Source organism: Amphiura filiformis, chromosome 17 (assembly GCF_039555335.1).
Source record: "Amphiura filiformis chromosome 17, Afil_fr2py, whole genome shotgun sequence".
In the NCBI taxonomy this organism is placed as follows: domain Eukaryota; kingdom Metazoa; phylum Echinodermata; class Ophiuroidea; order Amphilepidida; family Amphiuridae; genus Amphiura; species Amphiura filiformis.
Window position 1 is genome coordinate 38,374,210 of NC_092644.1, and position 22,237 is coordinate 38,396,446.

The 22,237-nt window shown below is 37.8% G+C and overlaps 2 protein-coding genes across 2 annotated transcripts in view; one reads left to right on the top strand and one right to left on the bottom strand.

Annotated features, from left to right (window-relative positions):
- The window catches only part of LOC140137200 (coiled-coil domain-containing protein 150-like), a 116,010-nt gene extending 102,651 nt beyond the window's left edge, over nt 1-13,359 (bottom strand). Inside the window, 7 exon segments of the mRNA XM_072158852.1 lie at nt 122-260; nt 1,735-1,851; nt 2,004-2,072; nt 3,099-3,251; nt 4,077-4,282; nt 5,824-6,065; nt 13,267-13,359. Coding sequence (XP_072014953.1) covers nt 122-260; nt 1,735-1,851; nt 2,004-2,072; nt 3,099-3,251; nt 4,077-4,282; nt 5,824-6,046 — 907 coding nt within the window. The 5' untranslated portion in view covers nt 6,047-6,065; nt 13,267-13,359.
- A 7,965-nt stretch (nt 13,360-21,324) lies between these two features.
- The window catches only part of LOC140138428 (outer dynein arm-docking complex subunit 3-like), an 89,356-nt gene continuing 88,443 nt past the window's right edge, over nt 21,325-22,237 (top strand). Inside the window, exon 1 of the mRNA XM_072160321.1 lies at nt 21,325-21,416. Within this exon, the coding sequence (XP_072016422.1) occupies nt 21,329-21,416 (88 nt within the window). The 5' untranslated portion in view covers nt 21,325-21,328. The remainder of the gene's footprint in view (nt 21,417-22,237) is intronic.

Below are 22,237 nucleotides of genomic sequence, written 5' to 3' on the forward strand. Positions count from 1 at the left end.
TTTGACAACTTTTTCCTTAAAAGTTTCATATTAAAGTCTGCGTTTGCCGGCAAACACCTACACGTAGGCGTACATGTACACTGTTTCCCCAAGTCCCCACCCATAGAGAATGTGTCTGTACCTGATTCAGATTTCAGTCTATGAACAGTCTGTTCAAGTTGCATTTGATATGCCCTCGCAGCCCCTGCATGATTCTTCTCCTCCTGTACTCTGATTCCTTCGCGGTGTAGCTGTGAGCAATCTTGGGCAAGTATTTGAACCTAAAAAACAGGAGAAGAAAAAGCAATTTCAAACAAAAGCAGAACACAAAAAAAGAATAGGTAACTCTGACAAATTATAAGTTCTCGCCAATCTTCTCTTTTTTCCATGCTCCATGTTTTTAGTACAAGCAAAGTCATCCATATACTTCCAGTATAATGAGAATGGGAATTATTGATGATGATTTAGAAGCCAATGGGACCAAATTTTGTGCCTTGATGCACACCATCATTCAGGAAGACATAATTAGACCTTTTCAAATCAAGATCAGAAAAGTTCGGAAAACCGCACTATTTATTCAGTAAGCTAGGGGGTTAAATTGTACCCAAACTCGCGGACAAGAAATTTTTGCGCGAAAATACAGCTTATTAATATTAAGCCAATATGAACATGCAAGAAATATTTTCCTAGCATATTGAGCTAACACCTCAGCTACTTAGTTTTTCACAATAAGATACTAATGGAAAGAGATGGACAAATGTCTGTAATTTTTTGTTAGTTTTTACGTGCATCACCTCTTCCACAGTCAGTCTCTTACACAACGCTACCACCACACACTTGATTGCACGTTGAGTATCCTTGTCAAAAGTACCTGACTCGTCCCTAAATTGACCGTTCGAAAGTTCATTGTAGTTATGATGCCTGTTACACATTGGAACTTCGCACTGTACATGATGTTGAAGAGGTACTTTTATGCGCGCGTGATAGGGGAAATTATTTCATGCTTCAGGTTTTATCGGAATTACTCAGTATGAAAAGGTCTATTGGAAAGATCACTGTTATACCTCACACAATGCTGGCGGTGATGGAGAAAGTTACAAATCTAGAGAATAACATTTCTGCTCACACCAATCTGAATGATCTTATTTATGAACACAGTATGGTTCACAGGTCAAATGAATTTGAAAAATCTGTCAATACTAATTAAGGGGAGACAGTGCCTCCCCTTCCTGGGACAGTGCCTCCCCTTACTAGTTGATATACCAGGAACATTACCAAATTGTTTAAGCTAAGACCCCGTTTACACAGAACCTGAAGTCGACTTTGAACTTGACTTCATTTGTGTGTAAACAAGGTTGTTGTAATCTGAACTTGTCTTTAGAAGTTCCTTCAAATGACTACCCTGAGCAACATTTGTCGAATTCATAGTCAACTTCAAACTTGATTTTTGCAGTGTAAACGAACACATAATTAGAAGTCGACTTCATAATGGTTGAAGCATGAGCAATGATGGCATAAAAGTTGAATTCACAATTTGTTCTGAAGTCGAATACTGTGTAAACAACCTGTCAAGAAATAATTTATGCTAATCCTTTGTGGCAATTTGAATTCAATGTCGCAATTGAAATCAACTTCTCTCTGTGTAAACAGGGTCTAAAACACTGCCATGCTGACAATAATAGCTTTCCCTTCAAATGTTTAGAGCTGATACAATTAATGTGACCCTAATTCAGAGTTGAAAGACCTAGAGCTCACCTCTTTCCTCTCAGATTCTACCACATTTTCCATTTCTTGTATTCTGTTCAGTAAGGTAGAATGCGAGTCTTCAAGACTTGTTCGTAAACTAACCTCTCTGGCTAATTCTTCACGTAACTGAAAATAAAAAACATTATGGAAAAACATGCTTTATTTGTCATGTTTTTGGCGTACATAAAATAATAAAGAAATGAACACGCAAACAAGACAAAGAAGCAAGTAAACAGACAAATAAGCAGACACAAAAAATACTAAAACGTTTGACTTACCTCTGCAATTCTCCGATTTAGTTTTCCTTTAGTTGTTTTGAATTCTTCATACTCAATGGCAAGTTCAGACTAGAAGCAACAAAAATAAAGACAAGAGGGAAAATTGGGTTATTTTCCAAACATTTTTGAAAAAAGGTCCCATCCATATAACTACATGCCTAGAAAAAAGATAATTGACATACCAGAAGGCTGAAAATGTGCCCCACGTTTGTGGCACATGCGCGTATGGTAATTTTTACTGAGTACATATACCCCCACTCGGATGTGTATGTAGTAGAAAAAACTTAATATACACCCAGGTTATCAGCTTTAATGATTTTTATCAAATTACCTCAAACATTTTGATGTGTTTCTTAGGAAAATTTTTGCAATATGTGACATGCATGATCTGGTCTATGGAGACCAAAGGAGGCATTTTTTGATTGAGTTACTTGCATCATTACCTTTGAATACAAACATTAGGCTATCATATACTGAAAACACCCAAGGTCTAGCATGGTTCTAAAGTTTTATGATGTCTATTTTTTCTTATGTATTTTATTGTTTTTTACTCCATATTTTTGCCTCCATGGACCAGATCGTGTCACATACTTTTTTATGCTGCTATAACAATCTTGGGAACCTTTTTCTTAAATTGGTTAATTACATTTTGAATGACAAACCTATAGGTAGTTCCTACTCTTAGAAATTATTGATATCCTTGTTTCAAAGACATCCCGAATTTCTAACTGGGTGAGGATGGTGAAATTTGCTCCTGGCTGGCTTAAAATAAGGTCAAAAATCTTCTAGGCTAGAAGAAGTTTAATGCAAATTTTGCCAGGTATGCATGCAGCTGCCTTGTATACATGTAGATAGCAATGTTAACCCCATGAGAACTACCTGCTTATAGGTCATGAAGGAGTTTTCATTATCAATTGGACCAATCAGCAACATTGTTAGAATAACTTCACCACACAAAAAATTGGGGTGAATTATTTGCAAAACTCCATTCTGATTGGTGATTAAAATGAAGATATCATGTAATTGACCAATCAGAGGTAATGTTAAATCGGCAGGTAGCGCTCAGGGGGTTAAGGTCCAATCTGTATGTATTACCTTTGTGTTGGTTGCTAATTCCAGTGCTGATGTTAGTCTTCTTACTTCCTCCTCTGCTGTGTTCCTGGCCTCTCGTGTATCCTTCCACTCTTTCCTAGCTAACACAATTTCACGATTCAATTTCTTCACCTCCTGTTCATGTGATTCCCTTATCTTCAACAACAGAAAACAGATGTAAATTGCTATATTGCTTGCAAGAAAGTATGGCAAAAATGATTTCTATTAATTATAGGGGCCCACTCTTTCATAACTATGTCTCATGCATGACATGAGATTGATGGTGTTTACAATTTAGGCACATCACCAACACACACATGGTGAACAAAAATTCACACATGCACACACCCACAGAAATATAAGAAGAGAAATTGGACTGCAGCAAACACTTACAATTCCTATACATGTACCAGCACAATACAAGAAGGTGGGGACAGCACAATTCACTACCTGTGTATTACACACAGCTAATCTTAGAAGCAGAAAAAATACGCTGCCGCTGGAGAGGAGACTAATATTGTAAGTGTTAGTAGTGATTGCACATATAACTATAAAGACTACATGGAAAATGACATCACTTGGCAACAAAAAACTGGCAGACCTCATGAATATTTAATAGCAGAAAAATGATGTTACCACCAACAATATAGTCTTAGTAAAACAGCGTATTGATATCAAGACAGATCATACATGACAGTCGCCTATCCAAGCACTTCATGCATAAAATGATCATCCTTGACTGAAGCCTGATGCCCTCTGATACACACCAACATTATACGCACCTCACACATCAGCTATCAATTTACATCAATTTTCTTTTCAAAACAAATGTGTAAACTAGCAATTTAAGTTTTGGTTAGAATTTCAGTTTGGAAGCAATGTTACAATAATTTGTGCAGACATACAGTCAATTTTACAGATTTATTTATAACTTCCTTTAAAAAATACCTGACAAAACTTATACAACAAGAACAAGTTTACCTGGGCAAGTGTCTCTTTGAGTTTGCCTGCTTCATCACCATTCAGATCTTTCTCAGCTTGCAGCGTACATAAGTTAAGTTTGAGGGTCTGTATCTGACTCTCTGTGCGACATACTCTTGACACCATAGCTTCATAGCTTTTATGCAGGATACTGGACTCTGCATTTCTAGGAAGAAAAGGGGCAACTGGCTCCTCTCTTGTGTTACCTGTGTTTTGAAATAAGAACATCTAATTAGTAACAGACACGTATCATGTTTGATTTTGCCATGACATAACCTGTATCATATATATCTCATCACAGTGCAGTTTCCAGACGATGGGGGGGTACTTCCACCTGTGGAATTCAAATGCTCGTTTAAATTACTGTTATGCAGATCATCAATTTTTTTCAAATTCAAGTGCAAGAACAAGAAAGTGTATCGCAACAAACTTGACCCTGATATACTATGTATGTGTTCACAGTTGTTTGATGTAATCATTTATTAATGTTGTCAATTATCAATTCTAGACCTTAACAATACCAAAAGCTAGACTAATATACACATACATTTTTTAGCTATTTTTAACTTGGATTTTTCATCTTTTTCTGCCTTTTTGTGTAATTTTTATTCTACACTGGTACACTTTATATTCTGCAAATTGAGGGCACTATTTACTTATATTTTTAATATAATTTAGCCCAATAAATTATAATGAGTTATTCCTTTCATTCTATGATCAACAGTAGTTTGGAAAATTCTTTGCTATATATTACTTATTTTTATGATGATTTAATGCCATTATACAAGTGTCTACCCATTGTAAAGATGCAAACAAGATTTAAGATAAATAGCGCCATCTGTGTTTAACTTTGCTTACAAATGAATACAGTTCTATAAGCCATCAAACAACTGTGGTGAATGATGCATGATGGAATAAATGTCTGAAGGGCCAAACCAGTGCACAGCTTTACCCAGCTAAAACTGAGGAATCCTTCGTTCAATGGTAGCTTAAGCATTGTGGCTGCAGCAAGCAATCTAGGCTATGGCAAGGCTAGTAAACATCAAATAATTAGAGAATAAACGATAGGAATTTTTGTTTTTACTATCCTTTACCATGTGATAGACGACAGGCAGGTCCAATATTTTGAGTAGTGGATGACGGCGCAGACTACGATAAAAATATTGGACCTGCCTGTCGTCTACCATAGGTAGAGGATAGTAAAAACAAAAATTCCTATCGTTTATTCTCATTCTTAGTCAGTTAAATATTATTTAAATAACTGTAAACTATTTTTGTAAGCAAAAACTATTTAAATATTGTGATGCCGGCGCAGACTACGATAAAAATATTGGACCTGCCTGTCGTCTACATGTATCATAGGTAGAAGATCGGTAAAACAAAAATTCCTATCATTTATTCTCATTCTTAGTCATTTAAATATTATTTAAATAACTGTAAACTATTTTGTAAGCAAAAACTAAGTTACCGTCATAAAAACTCCCCTTATTATAAAATGAACGAAACTTATTTACAACTTCGCATATTCTGTTGTGCGTACTGCTATTGTGTGCGTGTATTCCGCACTAGTCTACGCATACAACGCGATACATACACACACCTCTATAAGCGTGTTACGGCGCGTTATTAACACTCATGATGACATGGGGTCGTCCAGCTATGGCCTGATAGACAGCACCCAAAATCATACGATTGTCCAATCAGATTATGAGTCTGGGAAGGACATCAAAGGGTTTCCTTACTATACCTTTTGGCAGTCTCCTTTCACCGGCTCCATCTCTAGTAGCCCTACCCGATTGAAGTCCACCAGGAGGCTGCTGCTGGAATCCCATGTCAGATAACTGTCTCACCAGACTCATGGTCTCAGCCTCTGCTGTCTGTAGTTTCTTCTGCAGAAGATGTAGGGTCTTGCTGCCAGGAGAGCCAGGCCTGGCTTTGGTGCGGCCGGGTGGTATAGTTGATCTTGACATCATCAAGAATGCTTAATGTCTGGTAGAAACAGAAAATGAAAAACACATGGTATAGATGAGTTGACTTAAATGTATAATGTGATAATTTAATGTCACAGTCAATCAGGGGTATGGTTTTGCTGACAGGTAGACGAGCTGTAAAAACTGTTCCGGTTTGAGCAAGATTGACCTACTTTGGGCAGGCTACATTTTGCTGAAGTACCGTATAATTTTAGCAACATTTCTGATGCAATCGCCTGTCGTGATCGGCTGTGTTTACCTCTGAACTTCCATTGCTTTACAAAGTGTCATGCTTCAACGAATCTAACCAGATCTTGAATGCAATGGTTTCTAGCCTAGAATGTGAAGCTATCGGTGAGCAAATTCTTGGCTAGACTTCTCTAGTATAGAGTGATTCACACAGCATGCATGCATGAATACTTTGGGGATTAAAAAGTAGGTATTCCAGGCAAACCTTAGTTAACACATAGTCAGCGAAATTCGCCTAGACCGGGGACCAAACACAATAGGCCTACATATTTACATAGAAATTTCAATTTTTTTCACGAACAGGTCGGTCAAGGAAACCTACATAAATATGTTTTCTATACTGCACTTGACCCAAATATATGATTTTTTATGGTAATGAGACACTCACACATGGAATTTTAGAGGGATTTTGATACCGGTAGCAGTTCCATTAAAAAAAGCTGCTATCATCTTGAGACTAAGATCTAGAAACACCCCCGTAATGCTGTTTTGGGAAATTTTGCTAACTAGAATCTTTTTGATGATTTGTCGATCTTTGAAAAGATGTAAATAACTTTGCCACGGAAAGTGCTATGACAAAAAGGTTTTCAGTTATGGCTTTCTTTACCGAAAGGGCTTTAATTTGGTATATAAAATGATGCAGTTTCATGGCAAATTTATAAAAAGCTGTGAAGTGGGACCTGAGACGAATAGGTATTCTTCTCAGAGTGGGACCATGTGTTTCTTTTGTCCAATTTGCCATCAACTCCCGGGCCAGGCCTCCAAAAACCGCGGGAACGGCGTTCCCAGAAAGGTCACAGAGGTCACAGAAAAAAAATTGCAAAAAAAAAAAAAAAAAAAAAAAAAATTTTTTAAATTTTTTTTTTCCAAAGTTTTCGGCGACCTTGGAGAACCACTGGACCTATTATGAAACTTCAGGATCATTCACAGTTAATTTTAAAAAAAGAAAAAAAAAAGTCAGAAAAAAATTATGTACAGTTTGTTATCCTGTATATGCAAACCATTAACTAATGTTTATTTCTTCATCTATCACATATTATAGATGCATTGGTTTTCCATGCATTTATAATATGTGATAGATGAAGAGGTAAACACAAGTTAATGGTTTGCATTAGATAACAAACTGTAATTTTTTCGTAATTTGTTCCCATTTTTTTTTTTTTTTTTTTCTGTGAATAATCCTAACCCTTCAGAATAGGTCCAGTGGTTCTTCAAAGTTGCAAAATACTTCTAAAAAATGTTAAAAAATAAATAAAAAATTGTTTTGAGTTTTGACAGTAATACTTTGAAATTTTAAGTTGTGTTTTTTTGTGAAAAAGGATGTAAATTTTTATAGGAAACTGTTCCAAAATATGGCTCAGATTGCACGAGAGAGCATCTAAACCCTGAGAGCTTCCAGGGCCCTTAAGCGGGCCCTGGACCCCGGCCGTTAGGATTTCGCGCAAGGCTCGTGATGTCCGCACGCGCACATAGGCCTATTTCAGTTATTTCACAGAAAATTTTCAGCACTTGTCATTAAGTTCCCAGACAGCAGAAAATTTTCTGGAGGCCTGTCCCGGGCATCAACTTGATCAAGATTTCAAATGGAAACAGTTCAAACCCAGAACACGATGATGATCCATGATCATGTCAATCAATGTCAATGACTTCACAAGTTCACTTTCTTTAGGTATGCTAGGTGAATTCAAATTTGCCATCAAACTGCATCATTTTATATATCAAATTAAAGCCCTTGAGTAAAGAAAGCCAACACTGAAAACCTTTTTGTCATAGCACTTTCCATAGCAAAGTTACATCTTGTCAAAGATTGACTTTCATCAAAAAGATTCAGCTAGCAAAATTCCCAAAAACGGCATTTCGGGGATGTTTCTAGATCTTAGTCTCATTATGATAGCAGCTTTTTTTAATGGAACTGCTATCAAAATCCCTCTAAAATTCCATGTGCGATTGTCTTATCACCATAAAAAATCATATATTTGGGTCAAGTGAAGTATAGAAAACATATGTAGGTTTCCTTCTTCGGCCAGTTGTTTTAAATTTCTATGTAAATATGCATTGACATTGTCGCGTAATTTGGCTGACTAGCAAATGTGTTAACTACATGTAAGGTTTGCCTGGCATACCTACTTTCTTTATTATTCATATTATTATTATAATTTTGTTCTAAAGGGCATTTCGTGATATATATATCCGGTATGTAAATTGTAAGCTTACTATAAAAAGTGAAGTACATACCGGGGTATATACACATGTATGTATGGTTCATGGATTTATTTGATCCAGAACCAGACAGGGTCTAATTCTGCATAAAACCGGGCAACGTTATTTCTATAGATCTGCTGCGCATTGCATTGTATTGCATCGTAATTTCATTTGTGTCTATGCTAATTATGTTTACACAACATGAACTCACATGTTTTCAAGCAAATTCGCCGATAATAGGTGATCATCAAAGCTATCTAGGCCAGCATGCATATATTAGCCTACACTGGCTATCCAGGCTTGTGCATTTGTATGAGCTTGGAGCGGTCCATGGTTTTCCATGGATTAGCATGTGTTCCTCACGGACCAACCTGGGTAAACAAACAAAAGCGATCGGAATGTTACAAAAGTACAGATCGCATTCAGCTTACTTCATATGAGATGATCTTGGGAAAAATACGGCATAATTTGTCTTGGTGCTTGCGGAATGCCATGCAGTAAAATATTAAAACGTTGCGGCAATTCATGATTGACAACTAGCAATCGGAGTGTCCTTCGTATCCTCCGCTGTCAATTTCTTATCCACTCACTAATCCTCACAAAAGCTTTGTGTTGATTACGTAGGCCTAATGTGTGGAGGCAAATTGCAATAAGTACAATGAAATAATGAGTAGCAGTAGGGCGGGCTCCGAGGCGGGTTTCTTCTTCATCTAACATCTTCAACATCAATTCATATATTGGCTGGACTTGAAGAGTATAGAAGCCAAGCTTGTGCGGGGGTAAAGCTGCTTATTGCTGTTGTAGTTGCGACTTGAATACTTGTAGGCTGCTTGCTTGAACGGTGGTTTCTTTTAGACTGTTCCAGTCGGTAATGGTTCGGGGGAAAAATGAGTTTTTGTGGCACTGGATGCGAGTTTGGTGATGAATAAAGCTTTTTGTATTATTACGGCGAGAGAGCCGGGTAACTGGCGTAAGGTAACGGTCACTGGGGATGTCTATCTCATCATGGACGATCTTATACATCATGGACAAGCGGGCTGTTCTTCTTCTCTCCTCCAGTGACTGCCATCCAAGGTCATTGAGCAAAGTTGTTACGGTTCCTTCAGTACGCTCATGAATACATGTAGTTGGATTTTACAAATCTTGCTGCGCTCCTCTGAATTCTCTCCACTCGCTTTGTGTCATTCTTCTGATGGGGGTCCCATATCACCGATGCGTATTCCACATGCGGTCTAACCAAGCTGGTATAAGCTGTTTCCTTCAAGCTTTCTGGACAGTTGTACAGATTGCGACGAACAACGCCAAGCATTCTACTGGCCTTTGATGTTGCATGGCCAATGTGAGTGCTCCAACCCAAGTCATCTTGAAGATGGACACCAAGGTAAGGGTGAGTCTTCACAACAGATAGTGTTTGGTTGCATAGTTGGTAATCCTGGTGTACTGGATTCCGGGCGTTTAATAGTCACATGCATAACATAACACTTGCTGGGGTTGAACTGCATTTGCCAGTCAAGTTGCCACTTGGTAAGTTGATCAAGGTCTTCCTGTAAGGCTCTGGAATCTGATGGTGAAGAGATGGTTCTGTACACTAAGGCATCGTCTGCAAACAAGCGAGTTGATGATGTTATCTTCTCTGGCAAGTCGTTTATGTACAGAAGAAACATTAGCAGTCCAAGAACTATATACCTAGTATCAATTCAACCAAATTCCCACCTATGCCTGACATTGACATTAGGACCGACGGTGTGACTAAGCTTCTGCTTGACCTTGGCGTGACCAAAGCGACTGGACCTGGACGGCATACCTGCCCGTATTCTGAAGATGGGAGCGGCTGAAATCGCACCGGCACTTACAACCATCTTCAGACGTTCTCTTGAAACAGGCATTCTGCCTGATGATTGGAGATGTGCAAATATATCTCCAATCTTCAAGAAAGGGACCGCACGAAACCTGCTAACTATAGACCGGTTTCCCTTACGTCTATAAGTTGCAAGGTCATGGAACATGTTATTCATTCAAATATCATGCGCCATCTTGACCACTTTGATATATTGACTGACCAGCAACACGGCTTTCGCCGTAATCGCTCGTGCGAGTCCCAACTTATACTGACAATACACGACTTTGCCCTGTCTCTCGACAGTAGGCAACAGACTGATGTTATCATCATGGACTTCAGCAAAGCCTTTGATGTTGTTCCACACAATAGGCTTATGCGGAAGCTTGACCACTATGGCATACGCGGACACAGTTACTCACTTGCAAACACCATCCTCCAGGAAACAAACTCACACTCATACCTTGGAGTAGAGATATCCAATGATTTAAAATGGAATAAACATATTGGGTCATTATTTCTCAATTCACCTAATGGGAAACACCTCACCCCCTTCAAATTTGTTCAAAATTGGTATACAGGGTATACAGGGTGGTTTTGGGTGGCAAAGCTCAAATTTCAAATTTTAGCTTAATCGGACGTACGGTTTTCGCGCTATGCCCCACCCATTTTTCGCGATTTCTGCGAAAAATGGCGTGCCCTTCAATATTGTCGCGACCATATCTCCATAACTGAAGGTCCTACTGAGCTGAAATTGGTGTCATTTTTTAGCTAATCTCTCAAAGAATCCAAATCTGCTTTCATTTAGTATGTAGGAGTAAGAGAAAAAATATGACCTTTTTTCCTGTACTTTGACCTTGAATTTGACCTTGTTGCCCACGTGACCGCGAGGCGAATTTGCATTGGAATTATACCCCCATATGTTGTCTACAAAATATCAAAAAATTGGAGGGGTAATATTTTTTTTTTCTTTCTTTGCTTTCACAAAGCAAGCATGTAGGTGAAAACATATGTATTTAATGCATGTACATATAGGCCTATACAATTTTGACCTATATTATAATGGTATCATGTGTACAGTATACTGAGCCTACATGCAAAATTACAGTTTTTCAACCACCTGCTTGCTTTAAGAAAGCCTAGCATGAAAACAAAAAATATTACCCCTCCAATTTTTTGATATTATATGTAGACAACATATGGAGGTGTAATTCCAACGCAAATTCGCCTTGCGGTTACGTGGGCAACAAGGTCAAATTCAAGGTCAAAGTACAGAAAAAAAGGTCATATTTTTTCTCTTCTTCCTACACACTAAATGATTTCAGCTCAGTAGGACCTACGGTTACGGAGATATGGTCGCGACAATATTGGTGTGCGCACCATTTTTCGCCGAAATAGCAAAAAATGGGCGGGACATAGCGTGAAAACCGTACGTCCGATTAAGCTAAAATTTGAAATTTGAGCTTTGCCAGCCAAAATCACCCTGTAAACCAATTTTGAACAAATTTGAAGGGGGTGAGGTGTAAAATTACATTTTTTTTGGGTGATTTGAGAGATAATGACCCTATTAATAATATAGCAGCAAAAAGTAACAGGGCTCTGGGTTTTGTAAAATGGAACTTACACTCATGTACAGAAGACATCAAACAACTAGCCTATCAGTCATTAGTAAGACCATCATTGGAATACAGCTCGGCGGTATGGGATCCCTACACTTCCGACCAAATTTACCAACTGGAAGCAGTGCAGAGACGAGCCATCCGTTTTGTCAAACACAACTACGACAGGAGAGCAAGTGTCACAGAAATGCTTAAGAACTCAAACTGGTCGACACTCCAACAAAGACGAAAGATAGCTAGACTTTCAACATTCCAGAAACCATATCAGGGTTACCTGTCCATCCCTATCCGAACACTACTACGCCCGGTCACGCGTCCCTACTCGCCGCACTCCACAGCAAATCATTCATAGAACTGTCAACAAAAAAGGACTGCCTTAAGAACTCCTTCATACCTAGAACACTAAAGGAGTGGAATAGTTTGCCTGAGTCAATTGTCAGCATTGAAGAACCCAAGCAGTTCAAAGCACAAGTAACAAATCTCCAATAGCTCAACCATTAAGCGCACACCATTTTCCGGTTCGCCTTCCCCACTAGGGGTGTTGAACTGTACCAAGAAGAAGAAGAAGAACTGTTCCCTGCGGGACTCCGGAGTCTACAGCTACTGAAGAAGATGTTCTACCTTCAAGTATGACCCTCTGTGAACGCCCAATCAGGAAGGATGATATCCAGGAAAGGAGTTGGTGGTTGATGCCATAATGTTTAAGTTTGGTAAGGAGTCGCTGGTGAGGCACAGTATCGAACGCCTTGGTGAAGTCAAGTATGACGACGTCCACGTTCTTCTTCTTGTCCAATGCGTTGCTGAGGTCATGATATGTTATTAAAAGCTGCGAGTCACATGAACGTCTCTTCCTAAACCCGTGTTGTGTATCGTTCAGGATCTGGTAACAATCAAGGTGTTGCATGATCTGGCTATGAATAGCGTGCTCCATGACTTTGCAGCATATACTTGTCAGCGACACTGGTCTATAGTTCTTTGCTTCTGCACGATCTCCTTTTTTATGAATTGGAGTGATATTTGCTGATTTCCAGTACCTTACGAAGTTACGTAACAGTATTGTTCTCCAAAAAAAACCGGAAGCTTGTCATTTGGAGCTCTAGCTGAAATACAGCAAGATAATGTAAGAATAGATAGTAAATGTAAACCTGTATTTTAGCTAGAGTATCTCGAGCTATCCAGAACTGATCAGTGATCATGATGATGTGATCAGGCTGTTGAATTCAGCATCCCTATACAAACATTCAGTTCACGAAAATGACTAAAGTTAATATCCAAATTCTTATTATCACCGACAATCTTGACAATGAACTCACCGAAACCTAATGTGACCAAACGCTTCGTGTCAACCACATATTGCTGACAACAACAAACATGACAAACGGGATAAAACAGCTGATTCAAAACCCCGTTCAAAACCCAATTTTCAGACTTTCCGCCGTATTTTCGTTATATTGGTTACACACCAGGTTGACATTCCTTGGAGCGTAATTTCATACTCCAGACTGTCCAGACGCGTCATCAAGCGATTGAAAAAATAGCTATATAAGAATAAGAAAGAAAAGAAAAAAAGAAAAGAAAAATTGGCCGCTACGTGATGAAATGAAAAAATATATATATAAAAAAAAAAAAAAACATATTGAGACAATAAATGCTATCTTCAGTAGGCCCCAGATAGCGATTATATAATAAAAGGCCTACCCAAAGGTTTTCTTGACACGATCGCGTTATTCGGCCTAAATGTCAAGTTATTAAAAAAGTATAGAAAGATGTACCGGTAGGTCCGGATAGTGATGAGGCTATAATATTTAAAACATAACTTTTGCAGTGAGATGATGAATCGGGATGAGACCCTAAATGCTATCTTCAGTAGATAGCGATAGAAAATGAAAAATCAAAATATACCACTTTTCCCCGCAAGTTAAAAAAAAAAGGTATTCGGCCTAATACTGAGCTATTAAAAAGAGTCTAAAATAGAGAAAGATAGGTCCGGAATGTGATGAGGCTATAATAATATACGAGATATAGGCCTAAATTGTTTGAACAGGAAATGTAGGTCTACTACTCTCTAAATTCCTAAGATTTAAAAATAAGTCTAAGAGACTTATTAAAATGACAAATCTTTATGGAGTAAATGCTTTCCTGACACGAGCGCGTTATTAGCAAGTTAAAATTTAAAACACGACTTTTGCAGCAGGAAGAGGTGATGAATCGGAATGAGAATCTCAATGCTATCTTCAGTAGATAGCAAACAAAACGTGAAAAATCAAAATATGCCCAAAGACTTTCCTAAACACAATCGCGTTTTGCGCAAGTTAAAATTTAAAAGCGACTTTTGCAGTAGAAAAAGATGATGAATCGGAATGAGACCCTAAATGCTATCTTCAGTAGATACTAGATAGCGAAACAAAATGAAAAATCAAAATATACGGTATATACCCAAAGGTTTTCCTGACACGAGCGCGTTATTTGCAAGTTAAAAAGTAGGCCTATTCGGTCTTATGCTGCCGCGTTATTAAAAAGAGTCTAAAATAGAGAAATTTTTGAGCGGGACTTAGTGTACTACAAAGAAAAAATAGCCGCTACGTGATGAAATGAAAATATAAAGAACACAATTTAAAACATGACTTCTGCAGTAGAGAGAGATGATGAACTGGTATGAGATACTAAATGCTATCTTCAGTAGATAGTGAAATAAGGAACAATCAAAATAACTTTTACACGCGTTATGCGCAAATTAAAAAAAAAAAAAGCTCTCGGCTAAATTCTGAGCTATTAGTAAAAGAGTTTAAAATAGAAAAATATTTGAACGGGACTTAGTTTATGTACTACAAAGAAAAAAATGCAGCTACATGATGCAATGAAAATATATAGAAACAAATTTAAAACATGACTGATGCAGTAGAAAGAGATGATGAATCGGGATGAGATGTGAAATGCTATCTTCAGTAGATAGCGAAAAAAATGAATAATCAAAATATACCACTTTTCTAACACGACGAGCGCATTCTGCTCAAGTTAAAAAAAAAAAGGTATTCGGCCTAACACTGAGCTATTTAAAAAAAAAAGGTTAAAATAAAAGAGAGAAAGTTGTATATCCGGAACGTGATGAGACTATAAAATAGGCCTAGATATGAAATTTCTGAACAAGACTTATGTTCTAGGAAGAAACAAAATAGGATGAAATGAAAATACATATATAAAAAAATTAAAACATGATTAATGAAGTAGAAAGAGATGATGAATCGGGATGAGACCCTAAATGCTATCTTCAGTAGATAGTGAAAAAATATGAATAATTGGCCGCTACGTGATGAATTGAAAATTATAAGCCTGTATAGAAACCAATTAAAAACATGATTTATGCAGTAGAAAGAGATGGTAAATCGGGATGAGACCATTTTCAATGAGTCTACCTGTTATTGAATTCAATGCAAACTCAAAGTCTAATTTCATGTATGTGATTTGCGCCTGCATAGTGCATGTGGGCGGCGACGACGCGTGCCAGGGTGCATAAAATAGGCCTACGCGTGTACGGCGCGCACGTGAAAATTTTGTTTAAGACGCGCGATCATACCCAGGCAACAAGAAACGAACGCAAACATATAAAAAAAAATACACAATTGGGTTTCATTGCATGCATCAATTTTGGGTGTTACAAATCCGGTTTTGAATACTTCGGAGATTGTGATTTTTGGCTGTTACGGAATTGTCACTACTTCGGTGAGTATATTAAAGTCGACATGTGCGATCCTGTCTTTTAGACCACTCGAGCTACATTAAGGTTTACAATCGCAAAACGTGATGTATTTTACTGAGAAAATGCCCACATTTCTGAAAATGTTACCATGATGTTACCACTTTCCGCTCATCTGATCACCTTTTCATGTTTTCATCTGGTGGAAGTGATGTCGATGATGAAAGTAGCCTATTTTGCATGCGTTTTCGGTTATTTTTAAAAATGTTTTTTAGTTTTTGCTTTTGCATCTTTTGATAAATGAGGGGAATGGGTAAAAAACAAGGGCGATCCTGACTTTTAGACCACCGACGCTATATAGGGCTCAAATATTACTATTTCATCAAGGTTTAATATTCCAACAAGCTTAAACTAAAAGTTTCATCTAAGGAGTCAAGCTTTAAACTATTAAGCAAAAATATCCAACAAGCTAAAAACGAATTTGTACCCGTTTTTTAACAAGCTAAAACCAATTTTTGAAAAGAAGCTTAAAACATCAATTTTTTCATCGTAAAAATCATCTAACACATCTTTAAAACTACAGTGACCTACCTAATATTACTAATCTATGTTTCCGATAATATCCAAGAAGCTAAAATGTTGTGAAAGAGGGCAGGGTTTTGAGTAATGAGGGAAATTACGGGGTAAAATACATTACGTTTTTCGAGAAATTCGCCATCTTGAATAAATGCAGAATTGTGTCACGCAGTAAAACGATGTCAAACGCGCTTGAAACTGCATGATACGCTAGCGTAAATTACCGTCAAAACGAGCGTACATCAACAGTCAGTCGTGAGCACGCTCAAACGCTGCTCTGTGTGAAAGTAAATATGCATAACAACCAGTGCGCGTAATGCTCCGTGGCCAATTATGCATACTAATTAGCTCATGACATTCCCCTGTTTGAAGAGCTCTAATTGCTTTGTTTTAACACGAAAAGTTACAAAACTCTCAAATCATCATTCCAACTCATTGAACTTGCACGTCAAAAAATAAGAAATAGATCTAAGTTTATTTAGATGGATAAATAGCGTGTTTTTGAACTAGCAAATTTCAATACAAAAATCGGAAAAAACACAGTATTAAATTCCATTTTTCGGCGGTAATTTAAATAACACATTCGTATAATTTAAAAGTATGACCGATACAAAGGTTTTGAATACCAATATCTCGAAAAATCCGTACGAATTGGCGTAAATCGACCAGGAGGTAGACACTTTTTTACGAAGGTCAAATGAGGTTCGAGAACAATCAGCCCGTGACATTCCCCTGTTTGAAGAGCTCTAATTTCTTTATTTTAACACGAAAAATTATCACTCTCTCAAATTATCATACCAAACTAGTGAACTTGCATGTCACAAAAAAAGAAGGATATCAAAGATTATTTAGATGAAAAATAAACGTGTGTTTTGAACTAAACAATTTCAGTAAAAAGTTGGGAAAAAAGCACCATATTTAAACTTAATTTTGGATTTGTAATTTAAATAACATAATCTTAAAAATCACAAATATGAAAGATAAAACGGTTTTGCACACAAATGCCACGAAAATGTTGTACAAATTGATGTAAATCGCCCGGGAGGTAGACAGTTATCGGCGAAGATGAAATGAGCTTTGAAAATATTCAGGTTTTTAAAACTTTTTGTTTACTTATTTATGCTGTGGCGAACTGAAACGCGTATCACACTGCACAACACTTGCATAGCGCGAGCGTCACGCAAAGTTAACCGCGCGCCAGCGCGGTATTTGCGTTAGGGCGCGGACAACCCGAATGTTGATTGATAGGTGACGCAAAAAATATCACGAGAAAAGCCTGCAATTCGGTAAAATTCGCATTTTTTCATCATTTTTGAAGAACAATTTAGACACTTAATCTAAATAACACATACCTATAAATATACCAAACGAAGCGGAATTATGTCAACTACGTGAAAATGAAGTCGAAAAAGTTCATGATTAGGTAAATCGGAGAGGAGGTAGACGAATGTCGCCTAAGGTTTTCAATTTGGAAAAAATCAACAAAAAGTTAGTGTCATTTAAATGATCAAAGACAACAAAAATAAAGCAAACTTGGTCTCGTTTTTTATCACAGAATTAAATGTACATGCCTCCTTAGCAATTTGGAAGCAATTTTGAAATGTTTTTCAGAAAACAGATGCCAGTATACACCTTATCTTTCAGGTCAGCCAGTGCTCAGCGTGTTTTTGTCCAAATTATTGTACACGGATTGCGAGCGAGAAACCATGAGATTCTTCGAGATCCTCATTTCACAACTAGCCGATTCAGCTCATTAGCGACCGTGCTCACGACTGACTGTCAAGCGCTCGTGCTACGCGAAAACTTCGGAGCTGGCATCACTTGTTTGTTACCAGCTCTTTTACATCAAAAATAGCAATAAAAACATGAATTTTGGAACAAAATAAAGCATGTTCGATGGAATAAAAGGTATGTTTGTGCAGTTGAAAACATGTTTAACCTTGTTGCGAAAGTTTAATATGATAAATTTGCAATTTGTACCTTATATAGCTCGGGTGGTCTAAAAGTCAGGATCGCCAAAACAAGGTCAAAACAATTTTTGGAAACAAGCATGCAATTGCAACCTTAATTGCAAGTGAAAACGGCTATTTTCTACTCGAAAGCTTCGGAGCTGGCATCGCCGGTTTTGCATCCAGCTCTATTACGTCATCGTAGAAACAGCATAAAAACGTGAATTTTGGAACAAAATTAAACTTGTTTTACCATGTTGACGGAATAAAACCCACCTTACTCGACACGACAACTGAAAAGCTCTGAAACGCACAAGAATCAGGACAACCATCTACTCGGACAACTTTTTCCTTGGACCGTCAAGCATTGGAACGATTTACCTCACCACATTTTCGACGCCCCAAATTAAAAAAAATTTAAATAAAGGCTCCGCGACCTTTTTAACGTCAATGACATTACAAATTAGCTGCATGGGCATTGAAGTATACAACCAGCAGAAGATTATCAGATGAGTGGAAAGTGGCAAAGATTTTGAGAAATTAGGGAATTTGCTCAGAAAATACTTTATCGTTTTACGAGAAATTCGCCACCTTACTCGAGTGGTCTAAAAGTCAGGATCGCCGAAAAGATGCTTAACCTTGTTGTAAAAGTTTAATTTGATAAATTAGCAATTTTAACCTTTTTTAACCGCCTTGATAAAAGCATATACCGTAGCCTACCTTGATGCAAAAGTTGTAATTTAGTGGTCTATATTATAGGCCTACTTAGGAAAAGATGAATTTCGTCATGCGTCCTGTCCGTCATCCCGGCCCCCAACTCAAAAAGTTGGCAACCATGAGACTTACCAAATCTTTCAAAGACCCCCTTTGTTTTGCAATGAATTTTCATCAAATTTACCCCTCTTTTTCATGCAAAATCAAGGACAAAATCTGGCCAAAAACAACCCCTTTTTGTGGCTTTCAATGACTAAAAATGTCAAACACCCCTTTTCAATGACTAGAATTTCAAACACACCTTTGCAATGATATTAAATATTGACATAAAATTACCGGATTTTTTCAAGAACCCCTTTTATCATGTTTATCCAAATTTCGCAGACAGTGCAAATTAAATACCCTCTATTTTTCAAATTTCACGGTCCTCGCTACTGGTAAAAAATTACCCCTTTTCTGAGCTATTTGGTAACTCTCGTGGTTGCCAATTTTTGTGTTGAGTTGGGGCCGAGTCCGTAATCAAGTTGAGTGCCCTCCCGCGGCTGGGTAGTGATGTATTCACAAATGAATCGTTCAAGGATTCCCGAGAACCGGAAAGCCGACTCTACTAACACAGCTTGCATGCATGTTACACAGCTTGCATTCTTGCACGTATTTTATGTTTTTTACGACAAGCGCGGATAACATTACTCTGCCAACGCACTGCTGTATAGGCTAAAAGTAAAATGAAAATAAATGTCCAGATATCAAAAACTTCAAAATAATAAACTTTTCACATCAAAAGCGCTTGTTGCAACTGATACGATATACCGGTAGTTGATAGCATTTCAAAATTCCAACACTTCAAAACTACTATTTAATACTGAATAAAATATTCCCTCGACAACACTTAACCTATTATTGGTCCCAGGCTGCCCGGACTATACCGTTTTCTATTGCTCGCCTCAAGGCACTCTTCTTATTATTGCATATATACACAATCAATACAAGATATTTCAGGAACAAATTTGAGTAGATGTTCAACTATATGTCTACAAGTATTGACAACCAATGATTCACCCTATACTAATTCCCAGGAGGCTCAAATGCTCTTTGGTCTAGACATATACGCTCCCGGGGGGGGGGGGGCACTTCCATGACAGATATGCCTCATGTGCCCCGGGATAGACCCCCTTTTTCAAACCGGCTTGTACCCAATGACCCCCTTTTTTGTGTTATGGTCCTACCTATTACCCAATGACCCCCTTTAAAAAAATTCATGTACTCAATGACACCCTTTTTCTATTTCCTGCTATACCCAATGACCCCCCTTTTAATTCCCAAATTTAGGTGGTATTTGTGTTCTCCTCCAGAAATAATGAGATTTTTCACATTTCCAAGATGGCCAAGTTGTTTTTACGCAGTTTGGCACTTATGTGTACTTTATAATGATACTCTTTTGGCAATCCTGTACTCAATGACTCCCATTTTACTTTTTGTTACCCCAATGACCATCCTTTTTTCAAAGTTTCATACCGAATGACCCCATTTTTATTCAGGTTGTGTACTGAATGACCCCATATTTTTGTAATTGTACATTTGACCTGAATGCCCCCTACTTTTAACATGGCCGAGGCACATCCCTGCCATTTCAGATAGGGAGTGCCTCCCCCGGGCATAGGCTATATATCAGAGGCCTAGCTCCTCTAGTTATCTTGGCAGCTCACAATATCATAGATCATTCAGATGATCTATGATATAATGTTGCGGTATACCATCTACACGCGGGTGCAGCAGATGACAAATTAACATTTTTCATAATTGTACATTTTCATTACCATTTTAGAAAGCGCATTGAAATGAGTACAAACAAGCCTAGTTTTTGTTTTGGTTCTTGAGATAGCTCTTGATATTTTGAGAAATATCTCAAAACTCGGGACATGTTGAAGCACATGGCCTATAATATGCAGAGCATTAAAAAATGATCAAATAATACTTGTTTGTTATGGTTTTCACAACTTTGAAAACCACAAATTTTGCAATCAGGTTTTGCAATCAGTGACATGCATTCGAGGGTCATTCAAAAAGTTCTGCCTCAGTCAACCATCATACATTTTCTGTAAATGGTTGTCCTTTGGTACTTTGAACGATTGTGATAAGCTTGTGATATAAGTTTCTTCGTTTTTGTATTCGGTTAAGGCGAAGCTCATAAGTAAAACCGAAGCTAACGTACCAAGATCCAGTGCATTTGAAACGGAGAAATTCTGTATTAATATTAAGACATTCAAATAATGTCTTCGATTATACTGTCGACTTTGACGGTTTGCAAAATGGTTTCAATTGACGCAGACAAATAAATGGGTATCAAAACCAATGTGAAATGACAAACAAAGGTGGTTAACATACTTTTTGAAAATTATAGAGAAAAATGATTTTTTTCCCCACTTTTTTTCAGCTGACACAATGTCTACGAAGCCGGCTCCAGATCCACGGAATGGCTGGACCATCTATGATCACATTGAGGAGTACAGAGGAAAGGTTGCCTTAAAAGGTACGTATCATACGGATACCGGATCCCATTGCGATCACGGTAGCTGTATACATATACCTATTCCTAATATACCTTTCCGCACCGAAAGACCATATTTTCCCATTTCTCCCTGGTGGACCCTCAATTGAGCAAATATTTCCCCTGAAAGACCCGTAGGCTATTTGCAAACATTATTTCTCCTGAAAGAAGACCCCCTTGTTGAAAGTTGCTGCCGCACATATGTCACTTTCTTATATGAATGCCTACCCCAGTGTCACAGGTGGTATAAAAATGATTGGTATCCATCAGTCTCCAGCGATTGTGGACTGCAGCATCGAAATGCACCTTAAAGAGGGACTGGGTTGACCAGGCAAACTTTCAAGGGTAACCCAATTAAGTAGGCTTAAAATATAATCAAGCCAATGTTTAGTTATTGTTCACCTCTATACCAACAAACTTTACACAGCTCCTAACTTAATGTGTTTTCCAGATATTTATAGTGGCCTTTAAATCCACCTCATTTTGTATGCTATGATAAAAGGACATACAGCAGTAGCATAGCCAGCGAAGGATGAGGGCAGAGGGCCCCTGCAATGACAAAAATGAAAGAGAAAAGTGTCCCTCCGACAAAAAATGAAAGGAAAATCAAAAGGAAAAGAACAAGAGAATCCCGTTTCCACATTCATGGGCCAAAATTGTGTAGGCCTAACATACAATTTTTTGCACTACGCGCTCACATTATCCCCAAAAGCCCTTTCATCCCGATCATGGCCCAAAATTGAGTAAAATGCAACATTTTTGCCCGCTACGCCATCACAATATCCCCAAAAGGCCTTTTTAAA